The 19,142-nt window shown below is 40.3% G+C and overlaps 1 protein-coding gene and 1 long non-coding RNA gene across 4 annotated transcripts; one reads left to right on the plus strand and one right to left on the minus strand.

Moving 5' to 3' along the window:
* Positions 1-3,339: 3,339 nt before the first annotated feature.
* Positions 3,340-7,906, minus strand: LOC148803512 (glutamate receptor 2.8-like). The gene is made up of 3 exons (XM_088887313.1): positions 7,551-7,906; positions 4,839-5,236; positions 3,340-3,991 (listed from the first exon to the last, which is right to left on the minus strand). The coding sequence occupies exons 1-3, from the start codon at positions 7,765-7,767 to the stop codon at positions 3,500-3,502; spliced, it is 1,107 nt and encodes a 368-aa protein (XP_088743439.1). The 5' UTR covers positions 7,768-7,906; the 3' UTR covers positions 3,340-3,499.
* Positions 7,907-8,976: 1,070 nt separating this feature from the next.
* Positions 8,977-14,547, plus strand: LOC104599526 (uncharacterized). 3 transcript variants are annotated; one of them, XR_735531.3, is made up of 5 exons: positions 9,224-10,814; positions 10,952-11,080; positions 11,277-11,361; positions 12,752-12,956; positions 13,696-14,541. It is a non-coding gene; the product is annotated as an uncharacterized LOC104599526 (long non-coding RNA). The 3 variants fall into 3 exon arrangements; XR_016076073.1 differs by lacking the exon at positions 9,224-10,814 and adding an exon at positions 8,977-9,119 and having other exon boundaries at positions 12,752-14,547; XR_016076062.1 differs by having other exon boundaries at positions 9,228-10,814; positions 12,752-14,546.
* Positions 14,548-19,142: the final 4,595 nt, after the last annotated feature.

A 19,142-nucleotide genomic window follows, 5' to 3' on the forward strand; every position in this document is an offset into this window, starting at 1 on the left:
TTGTCAGTCGAAGCAGACGGTGTGTTTTTGTCGGGTATCCTTTTGGGAAGAAAGGATGGAGCTTGTATGATTTAGAGTTCGGCATGTTCTTTGCTTCCAGAGATGTTACTTTCTTTGAACATGAATTCCCGTATGCACACAAAGAGGATGCATAGCCGAACAAAGCACAAGATTGTGGAATAAGTGGGACAGATGAGGTGTTGGTACCATCCACTTATTCACCTGGACTAGCAAATGGCAAGATGGAGACTAACCAGCGAGGTGAACTCGCAGAAGAAGGAATCAGTGTAGAACAAGGAAACCATGTAGACCCGAATGCCAATACTAGTGAACCCATGCATTCTTCTGACGTCACCACAGAAAATGCAAGCGAAGACAGCCCTGACGTCAGGGGGGGTGGCAATGTTGAGCAACAGCAGCACTTTGATTCTCATTTGGGGCGTGGGCATCAACAGAAACAACAGTCCACAAGGTTAAGAGACTATGTGCTACACACCACACAGTGCTCGAGTCCCTCTCCGCGTCCCTTTGCAAGCTCACTCGGCCAATTACATCCTACAGGTAGTCCTTATCCCATAGATAACTATGTGAATTGTAACAGTTTTTCTTGTCGACATCGTGCTTTCTTGGCATCTATTACTGCAGGAGTTGAACCTATTTCTTTTGTTGATGCCGTAAAGGATGAAAAATGGAGGGATGCAATGCAGAAAGAAATACAAGTACTTGAGAATAATCAGACATGGACCGTAGAGCCTTTGCCATCCAGAAAACGAGCCATAGGATGCAAATGGGTATATCGAATCAAGTACAATGCTGATGGGACAGTGGAAAGATACAAAGCCCGTCTCGTGATTTTTGGGAGCAAGCAGGTTGAGGGAATTGATTATAATGAAACTTTTTCCCCAGTTGCAAAAATGGTTACTTTCCGTACATTTCTTGCAGTCGCAGTAGTTAGAAATTGGGAGCTTCATCAAATGGACGTACATAACGCATTTTTGCACGATGAACTTCATGAGGAAGTCTACATGAGAATGCCTCCTGGTTTTCAGTCAGATAAACCAGGTATGGTGTGTCGGTTGTGAAAGTCTCTGTATGGCTTGAAACAAGCGCCAAGATGTTGGTTTGCTAAATTAACCGCAACCTTGACGACATATGAGTTTCAACAATCAGGTTCAGATTACTCCCTATTCACCTTTCGTCGAGACAGGATACATGTGCTTGTCCTCGTGTATGTGGACGGTATTATCGTGTCAAGTAATGATCGTATGACAATTCAAATCTTCAAGAAATATTTGAGTGACTGCTTCCATATGAAAGACTTGGGACCATTGAAATATTTTTTGGGCATTGAAGTTGCCCGAAACTCAACAGGAATTTTTCTGTCTCAACGAAAGTATGCTCTAGATATTATCACTAAAGTTGGATTATTTGGTGCAAAACCTGCTCCTTTTCCTATGGAGCAAAATCATAATCTGGCCTTGACAGATGGGCCTTTCTTATCTGATCCTAAGCGATACAGGCACTTAGTGGGCAAGCTTATTTATCTCTCAGCAACTCGTCATGAGTTGTCTTATTGTGTGCATGTTCTGTCCCAATTCGTGCAGCAACTGCAAGAAAGACATTGGGAGGCTGCATTGCGAGTGGTGCGCTATTTGAAAGGAAATCCTGGTCAAGGAATTCTCTTGTGTTCAGATTGTGACTTGCAATTATATGCATGGTGTGATTCAGACTGGGCGAGCTGTCCTTTGTCCCGACGTTCCCTATCTGGGTGGTTTATTCTACTTGGGAAATCACCGATTTCTTGGAAAACTAAGAAACAACACACTGTGGCTCGTTGTTCAGCGGAAGCAAAGTATCGGTTTATGGCCACGGCCACGTGTGAGTTAAAATGGCTGAAGGGATTGCTATTGGCTCTTGGAGTGACGCATTCGAACCCAATGCGATTATATTGTGATAGTCAGGCAGCCTTGCATATTGCAGCAAACCCAGTGTTTCATGAGCGTATAAAACATATTGAAGTTGATTGCCATTTTGTTCGTGATGAGATTCAAAATGGTTGCATTCGTCCTGCTTATGTGTCGACTACCGTTCAGCTGGCTGACATTTTTACAAAGGCACTTGATCGCAGAGAATTTGAGTATTTTCTCCACAAGTTGGGCATTCACAATCTGCATGCTCCAACTTGAGGGGGGGGGGGGTGTTAGGATTGAATTGGGAGTCTCCGGGATTAGGAGACTCCGCTGAGTTAGGATCGAATTAGGAGTAGGAGTCTCCGTTTTGAGTTTGAGTTCCTGTAAACTTAGAGAGATTCGATGGCTGTGTATGGTTGTGTATATATATCTGAATTTTCAATGAATGAAAACAAGAAAAAGAAGAAACCAGAAAAGCTCTGGTTTTATAGAAATGTAGTCCCCAATTTATATTTGAAAGCATTGAGCGTGGAAGGTGGTGCAAATTCTGCATTAGTTTTTACGATACAACATTTGCACTGACAATAAGTGCAAGAAAGACGAAAAATACAAACTTTGTATCAGATTGGATGCAAATCATAATTACAAATAAATAAAAACAAAACTGAATTGAGTATTGAGTACAAATTCTGCACTTGATGAAGATTTGCACTGCAACCAAATGCAGTCACTGGTACAGCCCAATGCACTTTATTTTTTATTTTAATATAATTGAAGTTGAGAGACCTACTTAAATTGAGCAGATAAAGAAACAATATTAAATTTAAAAGAATTACAAAGAAATGTATTCTGCCCCTTATAATGTGCACCATACACTATATACATCTGGTATATATACCTGTTCACGGCTGAGCTTTGGGCCCGGCTTTACATTGTTTCGGGCTTCGATTTTAGATTGGGCCATTCAAATTTTGGCAAAAGTCAAATCAGATTCCGGATCATGAATAGGTCTAACATCTTGTAGAGATCAGCTTCAATCAGTGTAAGACTCGTTCAAACAGCCTTTATAAGCCTTGCATTGGGACCATCCTCGTACTTATGTGATTTATTTCATGGGAATGCAAGGTTATAAAGGCTGTTGAACGGGCTTTGCACTGACTGAATCCAGTTTTCATCTTGAGATCATATGTAAACAAAATAGATGAAATCAAAATTAACGAGCATAGTTAGGCTGTGTTTGGTTGCAGTGCAAATGCAAATATATACACTATATATTCCCATTTTTTGGTTTATGAATACAAACATGATTCACATTTTAAACTGATTTTACATTCATCTTGTTTGTTTGAAATGGGTGCAAAGTGTGAGTCCATCATTAAATGTTCTAACTATCTTATGCTTCAATGCCTTAACTTTAGTCAAAAATTAATTATCCTAAAAATACAAAATTGTATAAAAATAAATAAATACAATAATACTCTAATATCATAGTACAAAAGTGTCAGAAAATGTATTTTTACTTTCACAATGATTACAAACTGGGGTACATAAATACCAAACAAACCTAAGGAAAAAAAATTATATGTACATTAGAGGTTGGATGTTTCCGGCATCTCAATTTCAGACAGTGGCGTAGCTTGAGGGTGCCCTGCAGTGTTGTAATCGCTCTCGTTGATATATTCCCAGCTTGAAGCCCTCCAATCCTCGACAGTCGAAGCTCTCGCTGGATGGTGAAGTTCAGCTTTATGAAAATACTGGGCTAACCTCACTGTCCGACTCCACAAGCTTTCATCAGTTGGAGACATGTAAACTTGGTTTGCATCTCGGTGATGTCGATATTTCCTGAACAGATGAGACAGATAGAGCATGAAGATGATGGTTGAAGTCCCTCCGGTGAGAACGAAGAGTCCCCAAAAGCTTTGGAGGCTTAAGCTTTCATTGCCAATGTCAATTTTGGAATTCAAACACTGTGAGTTCTGAGGGAACCACTTGTTCTCTAGTCTTTTGATCGTTCCATCCTCCGACAACACTAAAATGGCTTTTGATACATGGGCTGCTAGAGGAGAATCCTTTGGGAACACCTGAAGGGAAAAGAGGAATGAGTTCTTGTTAATGGGGTTGATGCTGTTGTATTCTATTGTGCAAATTAAAACTCGATCGGAAATACAATTTTGAATGACACCCAAAACAGAGAGAATACATTGGTTTATGTGGTTCGACTTATAACTTATATCCACGGACCAAGGAGGAGCAGAAAATCATTATAGAATCAACAATGGCCAAGAATACAAAATTGTGCACATCTCACTCAACCCTAAACCCCAAATACATCCATGTCTCTCAAGCCAAAAAGATGAATAAAAACCCCAAATTATATAACTTTTAGTACTATTTGGGTTGGATTTATAAACTGAATATGAATTCAGCCCGTGCCGCTCAGTCCAAACCCATAATCCATCACTAACCATTATATGAAAATTTACCTTTAAGGTTTCGTTCGCGTTTTGGTAAGTTATTTATCCGGATAAATAACTTAAGTGTTTCTCAGGAAAGATTTACCCAAGTAAGTGCATTTACTTATGATATTTTACTTTCTTTGTAAATAAGGCAATGACTATTCTAGCCATAAAAATTCAATATTAAAAAGGGTATTTTTGTCCCATCCAAGTGTTGGCAACTTTCTTCACAAGTGAGAAAGTTATTTATACACCTAGGAGATAGGTATTACTTACCCAGATAAGTGAAAAATAAACTAACCTTGGTCCCCCCCATATATCTGAAAAAAGAACATTGGCTTTTTTATCAATGGAAATCAAAATCCAATGGGACCAACTTCCCCCTCTCAAAAGAATTCGTGGCACCAACATAAGATACTTCATATGCCTACCTGTTCAAGAAAATAATCAAGAGTCAAGAGAAACGACTTACAAAACCCAGGCCTCCAAAACTATAGGTCTGTTCAGTTGCAGTGTAATTCTTGCAGTGTTGGGAGAGGAAAGATTTTTCATATGGAAGCTCCAGAAAGGCAGCACCGATGTTACCACTATCGAATTCCCCTGGGAAACTGTATTCGCTGGTCACGTTCTTGATGTTTTTTGGCTTGAAACCCAGAACATCTACCAAGTATTTCCTGATAAACGAGTCACCATCACATCCAACTATTGCGTTGTCTCTCTTTAGTGTCTCAATGTCTGTCGCAGTAGGTTCCAGTCTTTGAACCGTGAGAACTGAAGCGAGATTGGCAGTGTAGCTAGAGTTGAGGACTAATACCACAAATAACCACACCACCATCACCACTCGAGTGAAGTTGCTATTAAGTCTCTCCCCTGAAAAAACCAAACAATTTTCGATGCTGAGTAGTATATTGATTAGCTCGCAACGAAAATAAAATGGCTATCATTCAGGTTAACTGAGAATTCGGTCGTCCCTTTATTGCTATAAATTAGAATCAGATCGAGGCAGTCCTAAATTAAGAAACCATTAGGCTATGTTCGTATTGTATTGTGCAAAGGAAACCAAACCACACTTGGCTTCCTCAAATTATGATCAGTTAACTATTTGAACTCACTGCGTCACCGGGATTTGACTATTTTCAGTTTTTCACTCAAGTTAGCTGTATTTAGAGATAACGATTTGACACATCCCAGTGGGGTTCTGCTTGCCCTGACTCAGGTGGCGTTTGATAACGCTTTTAAGAGGTCTGAAGTATGAAAATATTACTTTTCAAACTTCACAAGCGTTTGGCTATACATCTTAAAACTGATCTGAAATTGAGTTTTAGATCTGAAATGTTTAGATCGCGGGCCATTACTAAACCCGCTCAGACGCGTTTCAGATGTATTGGAATGTCTTAAATGCTCCTCATAATATTGAAATGAGCATCCTTTTTAAACCCATTTTTTTTTTCATTTGACTCCTAACCATCAACTCGAAGAAACACTATATTTGCTGTTTGCCACTGCCGCTGTTCTTAGTCGGCTGGCGGCGGTCCTGTTTGATTTCTCATCAGCGGCGTTCTCAGTCAGTGGTCCTGTTTGATTTCCCTCTCCTTCCCTCCCTCTTTCTTGCGATCTCTCTCCCATGTCTTCCTGCCGACCGCCACTGTTGTTGTTCTTAGTTGGTTGGCGGCGGTCCTGTTCAATTTCTCAACAGTGGCGTTCTCAGTTGGTGGTCTTGTTCGATTTCCCTCTCTCTCTCTCCCTTGTCTTCCTGCCAGCCGCTACTATCGTTGTTCTGAGTTAACCAGCGGTGGTGTTATTTGAGGTAGGCAGTAACAAAGATCTGAAACCCTCGATCTAGGATAAATCCATCGACAATGTCTGTTTGAAGAAACCCTCCATCCATGAAGTAATGAAGATCTGAAGTTCCAACAATGACAACTCCTATGCTCTTTTCCAGCAGGGAGTTAGATTACACTGGGGAGTTGACAAAGATTTGAACGACTCGAGTTCTGAGTCTAGCTTGATGGTTGTGTCTGTGGAGTTCATGAGAGAGAGAAGGAAGCAGTAGGGAAGGTTTCGAGAGTGGTAGAGAGAAGCTGAATTATAACTTATAAATTTATTTATAATAATTATCAAATTATAAATTTATTTCTAATTTATAAATTTATTAAGTATTTAATGTTTTTTATTTTTTTATAATTTTTATTTGTATTAATTATTAATTATTTTATTTTTTATAAAATTTTAAATATTTTTATAGTTTTAATTTAATAATTTGATAATTATTAAATATTTTTTTATTGTTTCATGGATTTTATTACTATTTTCATTATTATTTTAACTCTTAATGGTTTATTTTTAATAAAAATTTATATGTATTTTTCAATTTTATTCTTATTTTAATAAATTATTTTTTATTTTTTATTTTTTATAATTTACTCATATTTTTAATTACTATTTTACCCCTAAAACAGACTATGTGATAATTTTGAGTTCAATTTTCATTATTTCATAATAAATAATTTATAATTTACTCACATTTTTAATATTATTTTGAATTTAATAAATTATTTATGTGAAATAATGAAAATTAAACTCAAAATTATCACATAGTCTGTTTTAGGGGTAAAATAGTAATTTATGGATTTTCAGATATTGAAAGGTTACTCCAACACAAATAACTTTATCTATTTAGAGCCTCTAAAAAGTAAAAAAAAACATTCGTGCCATTTTTCAGATCTCAGATACTTTTTAATATCTTTTTAAATTTTCAGATTTAAGATTTTAGATTTATCAAATGCCATCTCAATTCAGACTGGTTTTTCGATCACTGATGTAGTTCAAACTAGGTTTCAGAAAATCCGAAACTTTGGAGTTAGGAATGGCCCCACCCTTGGGGATCACCTGTCAACATAATATGTTCCAATACCCTCTTAACACGATCTGACACCACCCATCTTATATTATGGTGGGTCCCACTTTTATGATGAATTCCAGTTAAGATGTGCAGTAGTGTCTGATCATGTTGGGAGGGTGTTGGAACATGGCAGGTGATCCAAGTTAAGCTACTGCTTAGAGGACAGAGAGACACAGAGCTTGGACATGGTCTGTAAATGCACAGATAAACAATCAATCACATGGATTCTGGGTCTTATGCACAATATATATGATGCAAATACTATCCATGATATATACTTACTGTGGGCAAAGAAAAGAGTGGAGAAGGTGAACCACAAAGCTGTGCCGAGTTGACTCTTCCACGGGCCTCTGAAGTCACGGTTGGTTCGGTGCTCCAAGAACCAGACCACAAACATGGTGTAGATCAAGATGCCAACCGTGGCAAGCCACATGGTCATGGTGAACGGCTTCAGGAACATCCATGCCCTGTGGGATATTTTTCTCACGGGCACCACCATTGACAACCCTGATTCTGCGTAAGGCAGACTGAATTCCACGTAGTCGGTTCGGTTGGCCAGTATTGTCACGTCCCCCGCCACGGCATCAAAATTCTTCCATCAAATATCACAATCAACCAAACAAAAACAAAAATATTGTCAGACAAATACAAGAAGAAAAAGGACCACTAAATTAAACCCTTATTAAGACATTAAATTTGACCAGTCCAGTTCAAAGTATTTAATATTGGATTGGATTGGACCTAGTTCATCCTTAATGGGTTCGTATTGAATTGGGTCGGATTAAAACAATATCTGGTCCATTGGTAGAAGATAAGAATACAGGTGTCAATGGATTAAATTTGAGTTCGAACCAATTTAAACAGATTGAATGGTCCAAACATTGAGGTGGGCTGATCCATCTCAGGATCAGAAGGGGTGCATGGTGATTAACGGTGTTAATTTGAGGATGTTCCTTGTCTATTCTTTTCACATAGGACGTGCTCAAATTAATCAACAGTGTATCTGAATTTCTGAACTACAGTTTAGAATAAGTAGATAAAAAAGACAAATCTTTTTTGATTTTTGTTTTTTATTTTCACAACTATGTTGAGTTTAGTCTTTTTGAACTATCATTAACTTAGATGGTTGGATCGTTTGGCTTGGGAATTGTCGAGGCAACTGGTTCTATTTCATCTTTAATTTGATCTTTCACAAAAAACTGTTGACTTTATCAGTCATTGATTCAAACAATTAAACCATTGTCTCATTCGACTCAGACAATGATTTTTGACCGTTTTTTATTTTAATTATTATTATTTCTAAATTTTTTAAATTAAAACCAACTGTTCATTCGAGTCATACTGTCGAGCTAAAAACCTTAACTTGGCATCTAAGCTGAGAAGGGAAAAAGGAATATTCCTTTTATCTGGTGAAGGATACAGATTGAAGCACATGAGACTCTAGAATCTAGATGCGTACGGTAGTGTTCAATTTTAGGCATGTATCAAATGGATTGTTGAGAAATTTCTGAATTGCTAATGAGCCATTCATTCCACAGAAGGTAGGACTTAGGAGACCTTATCCATAAGGCTGTGTTTGGTTGCAATACAAATTTACTTGTATTGATGCAAAACCATGATAGCATAAATGATTTTAATATAAATTATGATTTATTTTTATCTTAAATTTTACCTTATTTTGTACAAATGAAGTAAATTAAGAGGAGATGACCATAGACTGGTCAACCTGGAAGAATAGGAGTTTAAGAAGCAGAGAACGTAATAGGATGCTTAATTTGACCGATGTGACGTACTCTTTGACATGAATTGATCACTTCACATTCACATTCCAAAAGAAGCATTTATTGGGGTGTAAGTTACTATTCCCGTAAGTTCTTATATTGATATAAATGATAATTTTAACTCAATTAATAACAATAATGATAAAAATTATAAAAAATAATAATAAAATAATAATAATAATAATAATAATAACTATTATTAACAAATAATGAATAATATTGATAAATAACAAATTACTACCGGAAAGTGCTTTTAATGCATAGATTTCACAAATTACTTTTAGAAAACACTTTAAAAGTATAATTTTCACAAAATACTTCTAGAAAATACTTTTAAGGTGTAATTTACATAAAATACTTCCAAAAAGTGCGTTTAAGGCATAGTTTACACAATACTTTCAGAAAATACTTTTAAGGCACAATTTACACAACATACTTCCAGAAAGTGCTTTTAAAGTTTAATTTACACAAAATGCTTTTAGAAAGTACTTTTAAGGCACAGTTTACACAAAATACTTTTAAAGAATGATTTTTACAAAATACTTCAAAAAAGTACTTTTAAACCCCAAGTAAAAAGGGATGCAATTAAAGTGCAATTCCAAGTGCATGTTCATTGTGTCGCGACAACTCAACTAGGGAAGTGACCGTACATACTATTATTATTTGCTTTTCTTTCTGCTCACTTTGTATCTTTTTTCTTTCTTTCCTTTTTCTGGTTATGTAGTTCATACATCTGTACTGAGGAGTGAGAACAAGTATCAATTTTCTGTTGTGTTGGAATGGTTTTCTTTGTTTTCTTCAATGTGTTGTTAGCAACTTCACAAGCTTTTTTTCCTTTTAAGTTGATTTATTGCTTTCTTTTCTAAATTCATATACAAAGATTAATTTCTGGGAAGAGATTATAGATTTTAGCTTCTTCTGAACCAATGAATGAATGAGAGAGTAATTAAACATTAGATTTCATTAATGAGCTAACTTAAACGTATGTGTGCAAATTAAACATCAGAAAATATGCCCACTTCATGGGCCTAGCTAACCCTTACATAGCTGCCCAAGTGGCTCAAACGGATGTCCAGAATGTGCCAAACCTCACAGCACACCAGTTTCTACTGTGACAGACTGAGACCTAGCCTTCATGAACAGATTTTGAGAAGAATATTTCAGGGTTCAAGGGGTGTATGTGTGCCATTCCACAAGCTACCATCCGCAGTTAGATGGTCAAACCAAGGTTGTTAACTGATGCCTAGAGACTTATTTCTGGTGTTACGTGAGTGAGAAGCCAACCCAATGAATGAAATGGTTAGCTTGGGCTAAAATACAACACATCATACCATGCTGCATCAGGGACTACACCTTTCAATGCCCTTTATGGTTGTGACACTCCATTTTACCCTATGAGAAGGAGTCTACCTCTACAGCAGAAGTAAAAACCCAACTTTGAGCTCGAGATGACATCCTCAAGGACCTAAAACTACACCTACAGAAGGCTCAGCAGCAGGTGTAACTAAGTTATGATAAGCATCAAAGAGAGAACTTATCAGGTCATACAAGAAAAACGGTCTAAGCCAGCGGTTTTAGTGACCGCCACTGTAGTGATATCTGAAGAGGCGGTCTTAAATAAACCGGATGTGCACCTCCAGCCATTAACTCTCCATTCGATCTAACTACTTAGAGTCCCTAACCTCATGATCTCTTACTCTCCAGAGTGAAATCCCCTATCAAATCCATTCATTCATCGTACTGCATTTTTTGGATGATTCCTCAGGTATGCCCGCGACCGAACTGCAGTTTGTCTCTCAATTCCTTCCCTAGGATCTCAACGCCATTTATATTTTTATCTTGCTCAAAAAATTGAATTTTTAATCCATTTCACAATGTTTTTGTTTGGTTTGTTTTGTTTAGGGATATACTTGTATGCCTAATGTCGAATGAATCAAGGGAGTTGTTGGCCGTTGGCCGTCTTCGTGGTATCCCTTCAAGCCCCTCTAGTAAGCCAAGGCGATCCCTCCCTGTTTATCCTATTAATTCCAGGTAGCAATTTATACTTGATTGGATTATCTTTATTAGATTCATTCTGCCCCTTGTGCCACTTGTCTTGTAAATGGAAAGTATGAGACTTCCATCTGATTTTTGTTTTGATGCTTGTTGTGTGTGATGGTTTGCAACACACGGCTAAAGAAGTCTGGAGCTCTTATATGTTTTTGACGACTTAATTATGCTCCAACAGGGGAAGTACAACCATATTCTACTTTGTTCATTGCAAATCTGGGTCCAAATTGCACTGAAGAAGAACTGAAGCAAGCATTGTCTCAGTAAGTTTCAGACATGTCCACACTCCACACCTTCATTTCTGCCTTGATTGTATGCATTTTGGTCTCATCAAATGCTTTATTCTAGCAAGCCAAACTTTTTACATGTTTATTTTTTCCGTTTTGCACATCTTAGATTTTAGTAGCACAGACTATGATAACTTATCTTTGTCATGGTAAATTTCCTGGATTCTATGTACTTAAGATGAGAGCCAAGGGTAGCATGCTACTTGCTTTTGCTGATTTTGAGGTATACATGCTTTCTATTTCAGCAACTGTTAGTTTGGATTTTATATAATTGACTGTTTGTTTTAAGGGGAACAAGCTCCTTGAAGCCTAGTTAAGACCTAAATTGGAAATTATGATATCTTTTATGGGAAACCTACTTATCTGGAAGAACTGAATTATATATCCCATGATGTTGAGGATTAGCTAAATAGTTTGCATTGAACTTTCCCATGTAGAGATCACAATTGTTTTTGACAAGAGGCTTCTTCTGCGAATCTATGTTTCTCAGTTAAAACAACCTCATTTGTTGATGTTGTTTTGGGGTTTATGATTAATTTCAATACATGCAAGGTGCATCTGGACATGAGAGTAGCTACAACTTATCTGATGCAAGGGAAAACACCTTTTTCCTTTTCCTTTGAGGGAGGGGTTGGAGGAGGAAAAGGAAAATATACACATGTTTTTATGTTTTCAAATGATAATAGTACAATCTCAAACCCTGCAAGGCTGCAACCAGAAATGGATAAAGCTCTTATCCACAATTTACTTTACCCAGGCAGAGCTAGCCATGCAGGTGGTTGGGTAGGGATAAATGGGGGTGCAAGAAATTTCTGAGGGGGGAAGAGTGTTTTGTCATCATTTATATGGGAATGCCAGATCTCTCTATCATAAAAGGTGGTTGAAGAGGTGCCTTTGTTTCCAATTCTAGATTTTTGTCCAAGCTGTTTCAAGTTTGTTGTGAAAGTTATTTTTTGTCTACGTATGGTGAAAGGGGAGGTGGATTTTGATTGCTAGTTGGGTTCAGATTGTTGAGTGTTTCCTCGACAACTCTTTGTAATCTATTTTTATTTTAACAAATCATCTATTATCATACGCCAAAAAATAAAAAACAAGAATGTTATCAGGCATTCAAGTATAGAATTTGTAAGCTTGTCAAGTTTCTAAAGTCTGTTGCTAAATTCTAGAACATTCCACATAAATTTGATAACCAGTTCAGAGTATAGTAGGGGAGTCATCATGTACGTAAGCAATTTGACACATGGAAGCCTGTCTAATCTTTTTGTCACATTTCAACTTTTTCCTTTTTTTTTTTTAATCTGAAATCAAATCTTAGTTATTGTGTAAATATGTATGTTGCAACGTGATGTTTTGTTTATTTTTGCAGTGGAGCCCTCTGAGAAATCTGTAGAAATAATGAGGAAGTTCTCAGAGCAGTATGCTCGCAAATCAAGAACATATTTCTGTGTTGATAAAGGAGTCACTTCTGTTGTTCTCAAGATTTGTTGAAGTGCTTACCAGTGGTACATTTCATCAGAGTGATGAGATCAAATTCTTTTAATATGTCAGCAATGCCTCAAATGAATTTAAAGGTCTCTGTATCTCTTTGTTCATGCTTATTTTTAGAAGAATGATGTATCTTCCTTATTAGCTACATTTTTATACTCTGATTGCTTTTGATTTGTCTATTCCAGTTATCCTTATCAGTTATCACTAGAAACTAAGGGGGGTGCTCGATAACATGATTGGTTTTGATTTTGAAAACAAAAACAATTGCAACATCAGCAAAAACAATACAATTTTGCTGATGTAGCGCATGTTGTCAAACACCCTCTAAGTTTATTGGCAAAAGAAAGTTTAGCAGTTAAGCCTTATCAACTAGTGTGAAAAGAGGTAGAGCATAATTCACAGTTGTTTCCAGAACTTTGGGATGGAATTGATTGGTCATGAATACAAGAATTCAAAAAGGAAAAAGGGCTTTAGATTTTATTACATTTTGAATTTCATAGATTTGTTAACCAATTATCTCCCTCCCTCCCTCCGAATTATTGAAATTTGCTGGTGATACTGTGAGCTTCTGTCTAAATCTAAACTCTTTTCATTGTTTGAGATAACTTTGCACTGATTTTTGGTGCAGAACTGTTCTCTTTTCAGTAAATTAAGTGCATTTGATGATTCAGAAGTTTTCTCTAGCGACCATGATATTACATGGGAGCTCTTTTATTCTTTTTAAATCAATTTGTACTTACAACTTTTACTATTTAACGAGTTAGATTTTTGTTAATTGAGTACTTTTATTTATTAAAGCAATTTATTTTGGAACTTTCACAGGGATTGGTAGATCATAAAGATTCATTAGGTGCTCCACTTTGCCCTTGTAGGTAAACATTCTGACTGACCCTGCTTGAGCAGAACTTTTCCCTGTCTATTGAAAATAGCTTCTATGTTCAATCCACTATTTGTGACAAGGCTGCGGAGGTAGGGCGAGGGTTTTGGAATTGTCCATGTGCTCCGATGAGGGAAATACACAATTCCTCTGCAAGGCTTGACGGCCTTGGTTCCGACTCTGCCCCAATGTGGCATGCAACAGTGTCCAACTCCAACTAGAAGATGCTAAGAGAATAGCAGCCCGAGCGGATGCCACAGTTTTAGTAGTAGGTGCTGATCAATCAATCGAGGCAGAGCGCCGTGACAGAGTTGATCTTCATCTTCCTGGGCAGCTTGCACTTTTAGTAACAGAGGTTGCAAATGTATCCAAGAGACCTGTGATTCTTGTTATCATGTCTGGAGGAGGCATGGAGCTAGAGCAAAGATTGTCTGACCAGTATCTTCAAGGACACAATCTTTCAAGTGGTAAGGATGTCTCTGAATTTGCCAATTCATCTGTTAAAATTGAAGAGTGCAAATCAGAACTATCAGGAGATGGGGAGGCCCACATGCCTTACATCTCTACTGAACCCATGGATGAGTTCTCCTGCACAGCTGCTTCATTGGATGCAAAAGTGGAACATTTCAATAGCCAGCCAGGCAAAGCCGGAGAAGGTTAAACCATTATGTTAAGAAGTGGATTTGCATTGAAAGATGCGTTACATTATTCAAGATGATTTTTTTAAATGCCTTGTACTTTTTTTATGTTAATTGGATATTGTATTTAAGCAATTTGTTTTGGATATTATAATAATTAATAATTTAATGATTTTTTTTATTTTCAATTTGCATTTTTTTTATTTAAATTGATTTTTATGCATTATCTGCCACGAGATCTGTATTAAACAGGTCTAAAAAAATGTTAAAATCAAATTGATAAAAATAATAAAAAACAAAGCCGACGGTCATACAACCACCGTCTTAGACATAAAAGAGACCTAAGAAGGCGGTCCAAACAGATCTAAGCCGGCTGTCTAGACGGCCACCTAATGATAGAAACAACGTTTCAACAGACCTAAGGTGGCGGCCCAAACAGATCTATGCCGGTGGTCAGGACTGCCACCTTTATTAACTCTAAGTTGGCAGTTCTGATATACCGCCGCTTTAGAGACGATTGAACCGCGTTGGACTGCCCTTCAAGGGCGGCAGTCTTTTATGTCTAAGATGGTGGTCTTGACCTAAGTCGGCAGAGATTTAGGGGGCGGACTGAACAACGCTGCCTTAGATCAAAGCCAGCGGTCATGCGATTCTTATTTCTTTCATTGGGATTCCCCCTCAGACGGGGTGGCCACTTCACGTACGGGGCGTCCTTGATTGACATCAGGATTTCAGCCCGCTTTGCGTTCAGTGGGGTGTAGTCAACTCGGTCTGGTGCAGGAGCTCGGAACAACTGACCCGGCTTTGCACCCCGAACTATTTCCTTTTTTCTTCGGGTGTCCTCTTGATTGGAAGATTCCCCTTCTCTCTTTCTTTTTTCGGGTGCGCCCTCACCCTTCTAGTTGATCTCCTCTTCTGTGGCTTTGAACTTATCCGCAAGCTTTAGAAACTCGGTTATGGTTGCGGGTTGGTTGACGACCATGCGCCACTTGAACTCTTTGTGCTTCACGCCCTTTTTGGTTGCTGCTAGGCGTACGACGGGGTCCAGGCGCGGTATCTGCATACAAGTGTCGTTGAACTGCTTGATATAACTTCGGATGGACTCTCCCTCTCTTTGGGCTACGTTGAAGATGCTTTCTTCAGTCCGCGGGCACCGTTTGCTGGTGACAAAGTGGGACGTGAAGGCTTGTGCGAACTGCGCCCAACTTCTTATCGACTCGGGTGCCAAGTTCCGGTACCACGTGCGGGCTGCTCTCCTGAAAGTAGTGGAGAAGGCCACGCACATGCATGACTCACTGGCTCGCGCCAGGTGCATCTGTGACTGAAGGCATCTATATGACCATTCGGGTCAAACGATCCGTCATACTTGTCAAGAGGGGGGAGCTTGAAATCCTTGGGCATCGGGACTGCCAAGAGTTCGAAAGACAGGGGGGATGAAACCGAGAGGAGGGGAGCCTTGGCTTCGGTCGAGCCTACCTCTTCTTTGCCCATGGGCTCGGGCAAATTAAGGGTGACGGATCGGCGAGCTCGGCGAGCTCGGCGGCAGCATCTCTGCTTCTTGGTGGGCTCGGCGTTCGTGCTGCTCACCTCCACGCTGTCCAGAATGGTTTGCGCCGGGAGTAGCCCGACCTGTTGGTGATGGCTGCGGACAGAAGGGGCCTGCTTGGAGTCTGTTGCCAGGATCTTGAATCGATTTTCAAGGATCGGTGTTCCGAACTTCGACTGTCGAGGCGACGTTGACCTACCGAGCCGGGGTCCTCCCGACCTGTCCACCTGCGGTGAGACCGGGGTAGTCGGTCTCTCCCGTCTGCCGTGGGGGGAGGCCTGGTTTTTTAGGAGATTTTGGGGGGCCTCTCCTCCGCCGGAGTGCTCGCTCTGGCAGCGAGATTTGGCTTGCTGCGAGGCCGGGCGCTGAGACTGAACCTGAGGCTATTGAAGTTGGGGTTGGGGCAACTAGGGGAACTGCTGCTGATATTGATACTGGGAGACCTTGTGCAGCACGTGCTGTTGATAGAGCTGAAGTTGTTGGAACTGTTGCATTTGGGCCTTCATGACCTTCATGCACTGCATCAGGTCCTCCAGCTGGTTTGGGCTGGCCGCCGGAGGCACGACTGAGGGTTAGGTGAACGTCGTTTCGACTGTAGCGGGGAGTGGGGCGATGGCAGGTGCCATTGTGAGAGGCACGTTCAAGCTGGGGATTCCGTCCGCTGAGAGGGGGACGGGGAACTGTCCGATACAAACAGTAGGAAACTGGGGTTGCTCCCTGGAGTTACCCATTTCCGTGCTTCGTCCGACGTTGCTAGAGGAAGCCATGAGCGCTGGGTTGTTTCAAAGAAGAAGAAGTAATTGAAAGAATCCTTTTGAAGCGATTCCCATAGACGGCACCAAATGATGTGGCGCGATCCGGCACTCCTAGCTGGCGGCTGACTGACTCCTTGTTGGCAACGAGCGGCACCTGAGAAGATGAAAGGAAGGATTCCCAGGGATTTGCCCGGTGGGAATACTCCAATGCTTAAGTTAGTATTGTGTATGGGGAGTAAAGAGAGAAACGAAAGCTAAGAGTGGAGGTCACGCTTTATCACTATATTCGAGAGGTTAGAGGTCTCAAGAAGAAGTTTCTCCTCTGCCCTGAGGGCTTTTTATAGGAGCGCTCTTGCGAGATCGGGCATAACCGCCACTAAGTCCCTGCCACAACCGTTACCTGACAGGGCTGTGCAGGTGGCCGTTGGGGACGTACTCCTTACTTGGGCGAGTGACACGTCCTCAAAGTGACAGGCACACCTCCGCCTACTGAGAGACGTGGGCGCAGACTGTCGAAAGGACAGGGACTGCGCCGCCAGTTAGGGATGTGGTCCAGTCTGACTGGTACGGCTTATTAAATAGAAGCTTCCTGAGGAATGCCCCTGCGGCCCATCCGTGAGCTACTTTGCAACGAGCTTCGAATACTTCAAGAGTACCCTTAGTAGAATTGGTCCTCGGAAGACTTGCCTTGTTCGGGAGCTCGGGCGAGCTGGCTTTCTTAGCTCGCGAGTTAAGGTTTGCCTCGGAATATCCCTTGAGGTAGCTCAGGGGACCCAGAGCTCGCATTGCGGCGAATCCCCCCTTTAGCCTGCTACCATGTAGCGAGCTACTTTAAGGGCCTATCACTTAGCCGTACTAGATCACAATGCTAAGCTGTCACTTATGCTGAGCCAGCGTCTACGTGTCGCCGTTTCATAGGTCGGGTCAAATCACCCTTCATCAAATACCGATAAAAGACGTGTATAAGTGTGTGAGGTGAAGATGCTTATCGAGAGGATATGCCTAATTATTATCACACCGAGTTCTAGAGAGGGCTTGTCATTATTATAGTTTTGAACATTCTCGAGAAGGAGGATCCCCCCCTCCCAGTTCAAGGAAGACAAGAGGATCCCATATCCGGTCTGTTGTAGAAACATGCCACTGAATAATGAAAGTAGAACCATGCAAGTTGGAGGCTTCGGGGGCAGGGTTGGGTGTAGGCACGTGGGGCGTTGCCATCTAGGCAGCTAGATTTGGCATACCATAAGAGGTCGGGTTAACGTACATTGGGTCTCTACCCTCCTCATCCAGGTTCACCACCTCGTGCTCCCTCTCAGTCGACCTCCATTCAGCCAACCCATGCTCCATTGTTGACGTACGGGGAGAGTCATCGATCCTTCTCTTCTTCTTGGAGCGTCTCTTAGTAGCATTCGGGATAGATGAGGTGCTAGACATATCTTTCACATGAACAAGTAAAAGTTAGTCAAGGCAATAAAGATAGCATACTAGGAAAAAACTAAGTATAACAATGATGACCTACCCTGAGGGTTTAGATCAACTCGGATAAGCATCGGCTTGGTTAGAAACTCATTGACTAGTGATTGCTGACCAACGAGGAATTGTACATTGTTTAGCTATTTCTTGTCGAATTCAACTTTTAGGATGTTTTTCATGTCAGCCCTCTAGGTCGTGTCCATACGCCATCCGTTCTCTTGGGACAAGAAGAAGAGCCTCCTCTTCCAATGTGCCACCTTAACAGGGAATCCGCCCAGGAGTTTGAAGCTAACTTGGTAGATCTAGTAAAAGTAGTAGGGCTCGTTAGGCATCTTTTTTATTTGGGAGAGCCTTGAGAAGATATTGATGCTCAAAGGAAAGTCAAAGTAATGACAAATGGAAATGGTTCTGATGATGGTCCTAATGGAATTAGAATGGAAGTGACCTAGGCTAATGCCGTAAAATCTAAGTACCTCGTAGATAAAAGGTGAAAAGGAAAACAGAGTCTGGCCACCAAGGCCTCCTCAAAGACACAGACCTTAGTTTGTCCATGACTCTAAGGGAACTGTTCGTCGTTGGGTTGGATACAGTTGTAAGTGTTCGATGTGTGATAGGCAATGATTGAATCTGCTATTTTCTCACCACTCAGCTCGATGGATCCAAACTCTGACCTAGTCCTGGGTTGACGACGAGAGGTCGAGCCCTTACTTTGGGACCCTCGTCGCTCTTGTGTCGAGGTCCCCTCCTTGGCTCGAGTGGCCTGGTAGTACTCCTTTTTTAACTCACTAGAAGACATCTTTACTAAAAGGAAAAGAGAAAAAAGGACTCACTTAAAAGATTGGGAGAAAATTGGACTCCCTTGCTGGACCGACACTAATAGGTTGATATAATTAGGGGTGCAACTTGGACGGGCCCAGCTCGAGCCCGAACCGACCCAACCTAGAATTTTACACGGGTTGGGCTTGGATTTTCGGTCCTCA

Source organism: Nelumbo nucifera, chromosome 1 (genome assembly GCF_055504915.1).
Source record: "Nelumbo nucifera cultivar China Antique chromosome 1, China Antique-T2T, whole genome shotgun sequence".
Lineage (NCBI taxonomy): Eukaryota > Viridiplantae > Streptophyta > Magnoliopsida > Proteales > Nelumbonaceae > Nelumbo > Nelumbo nucifera.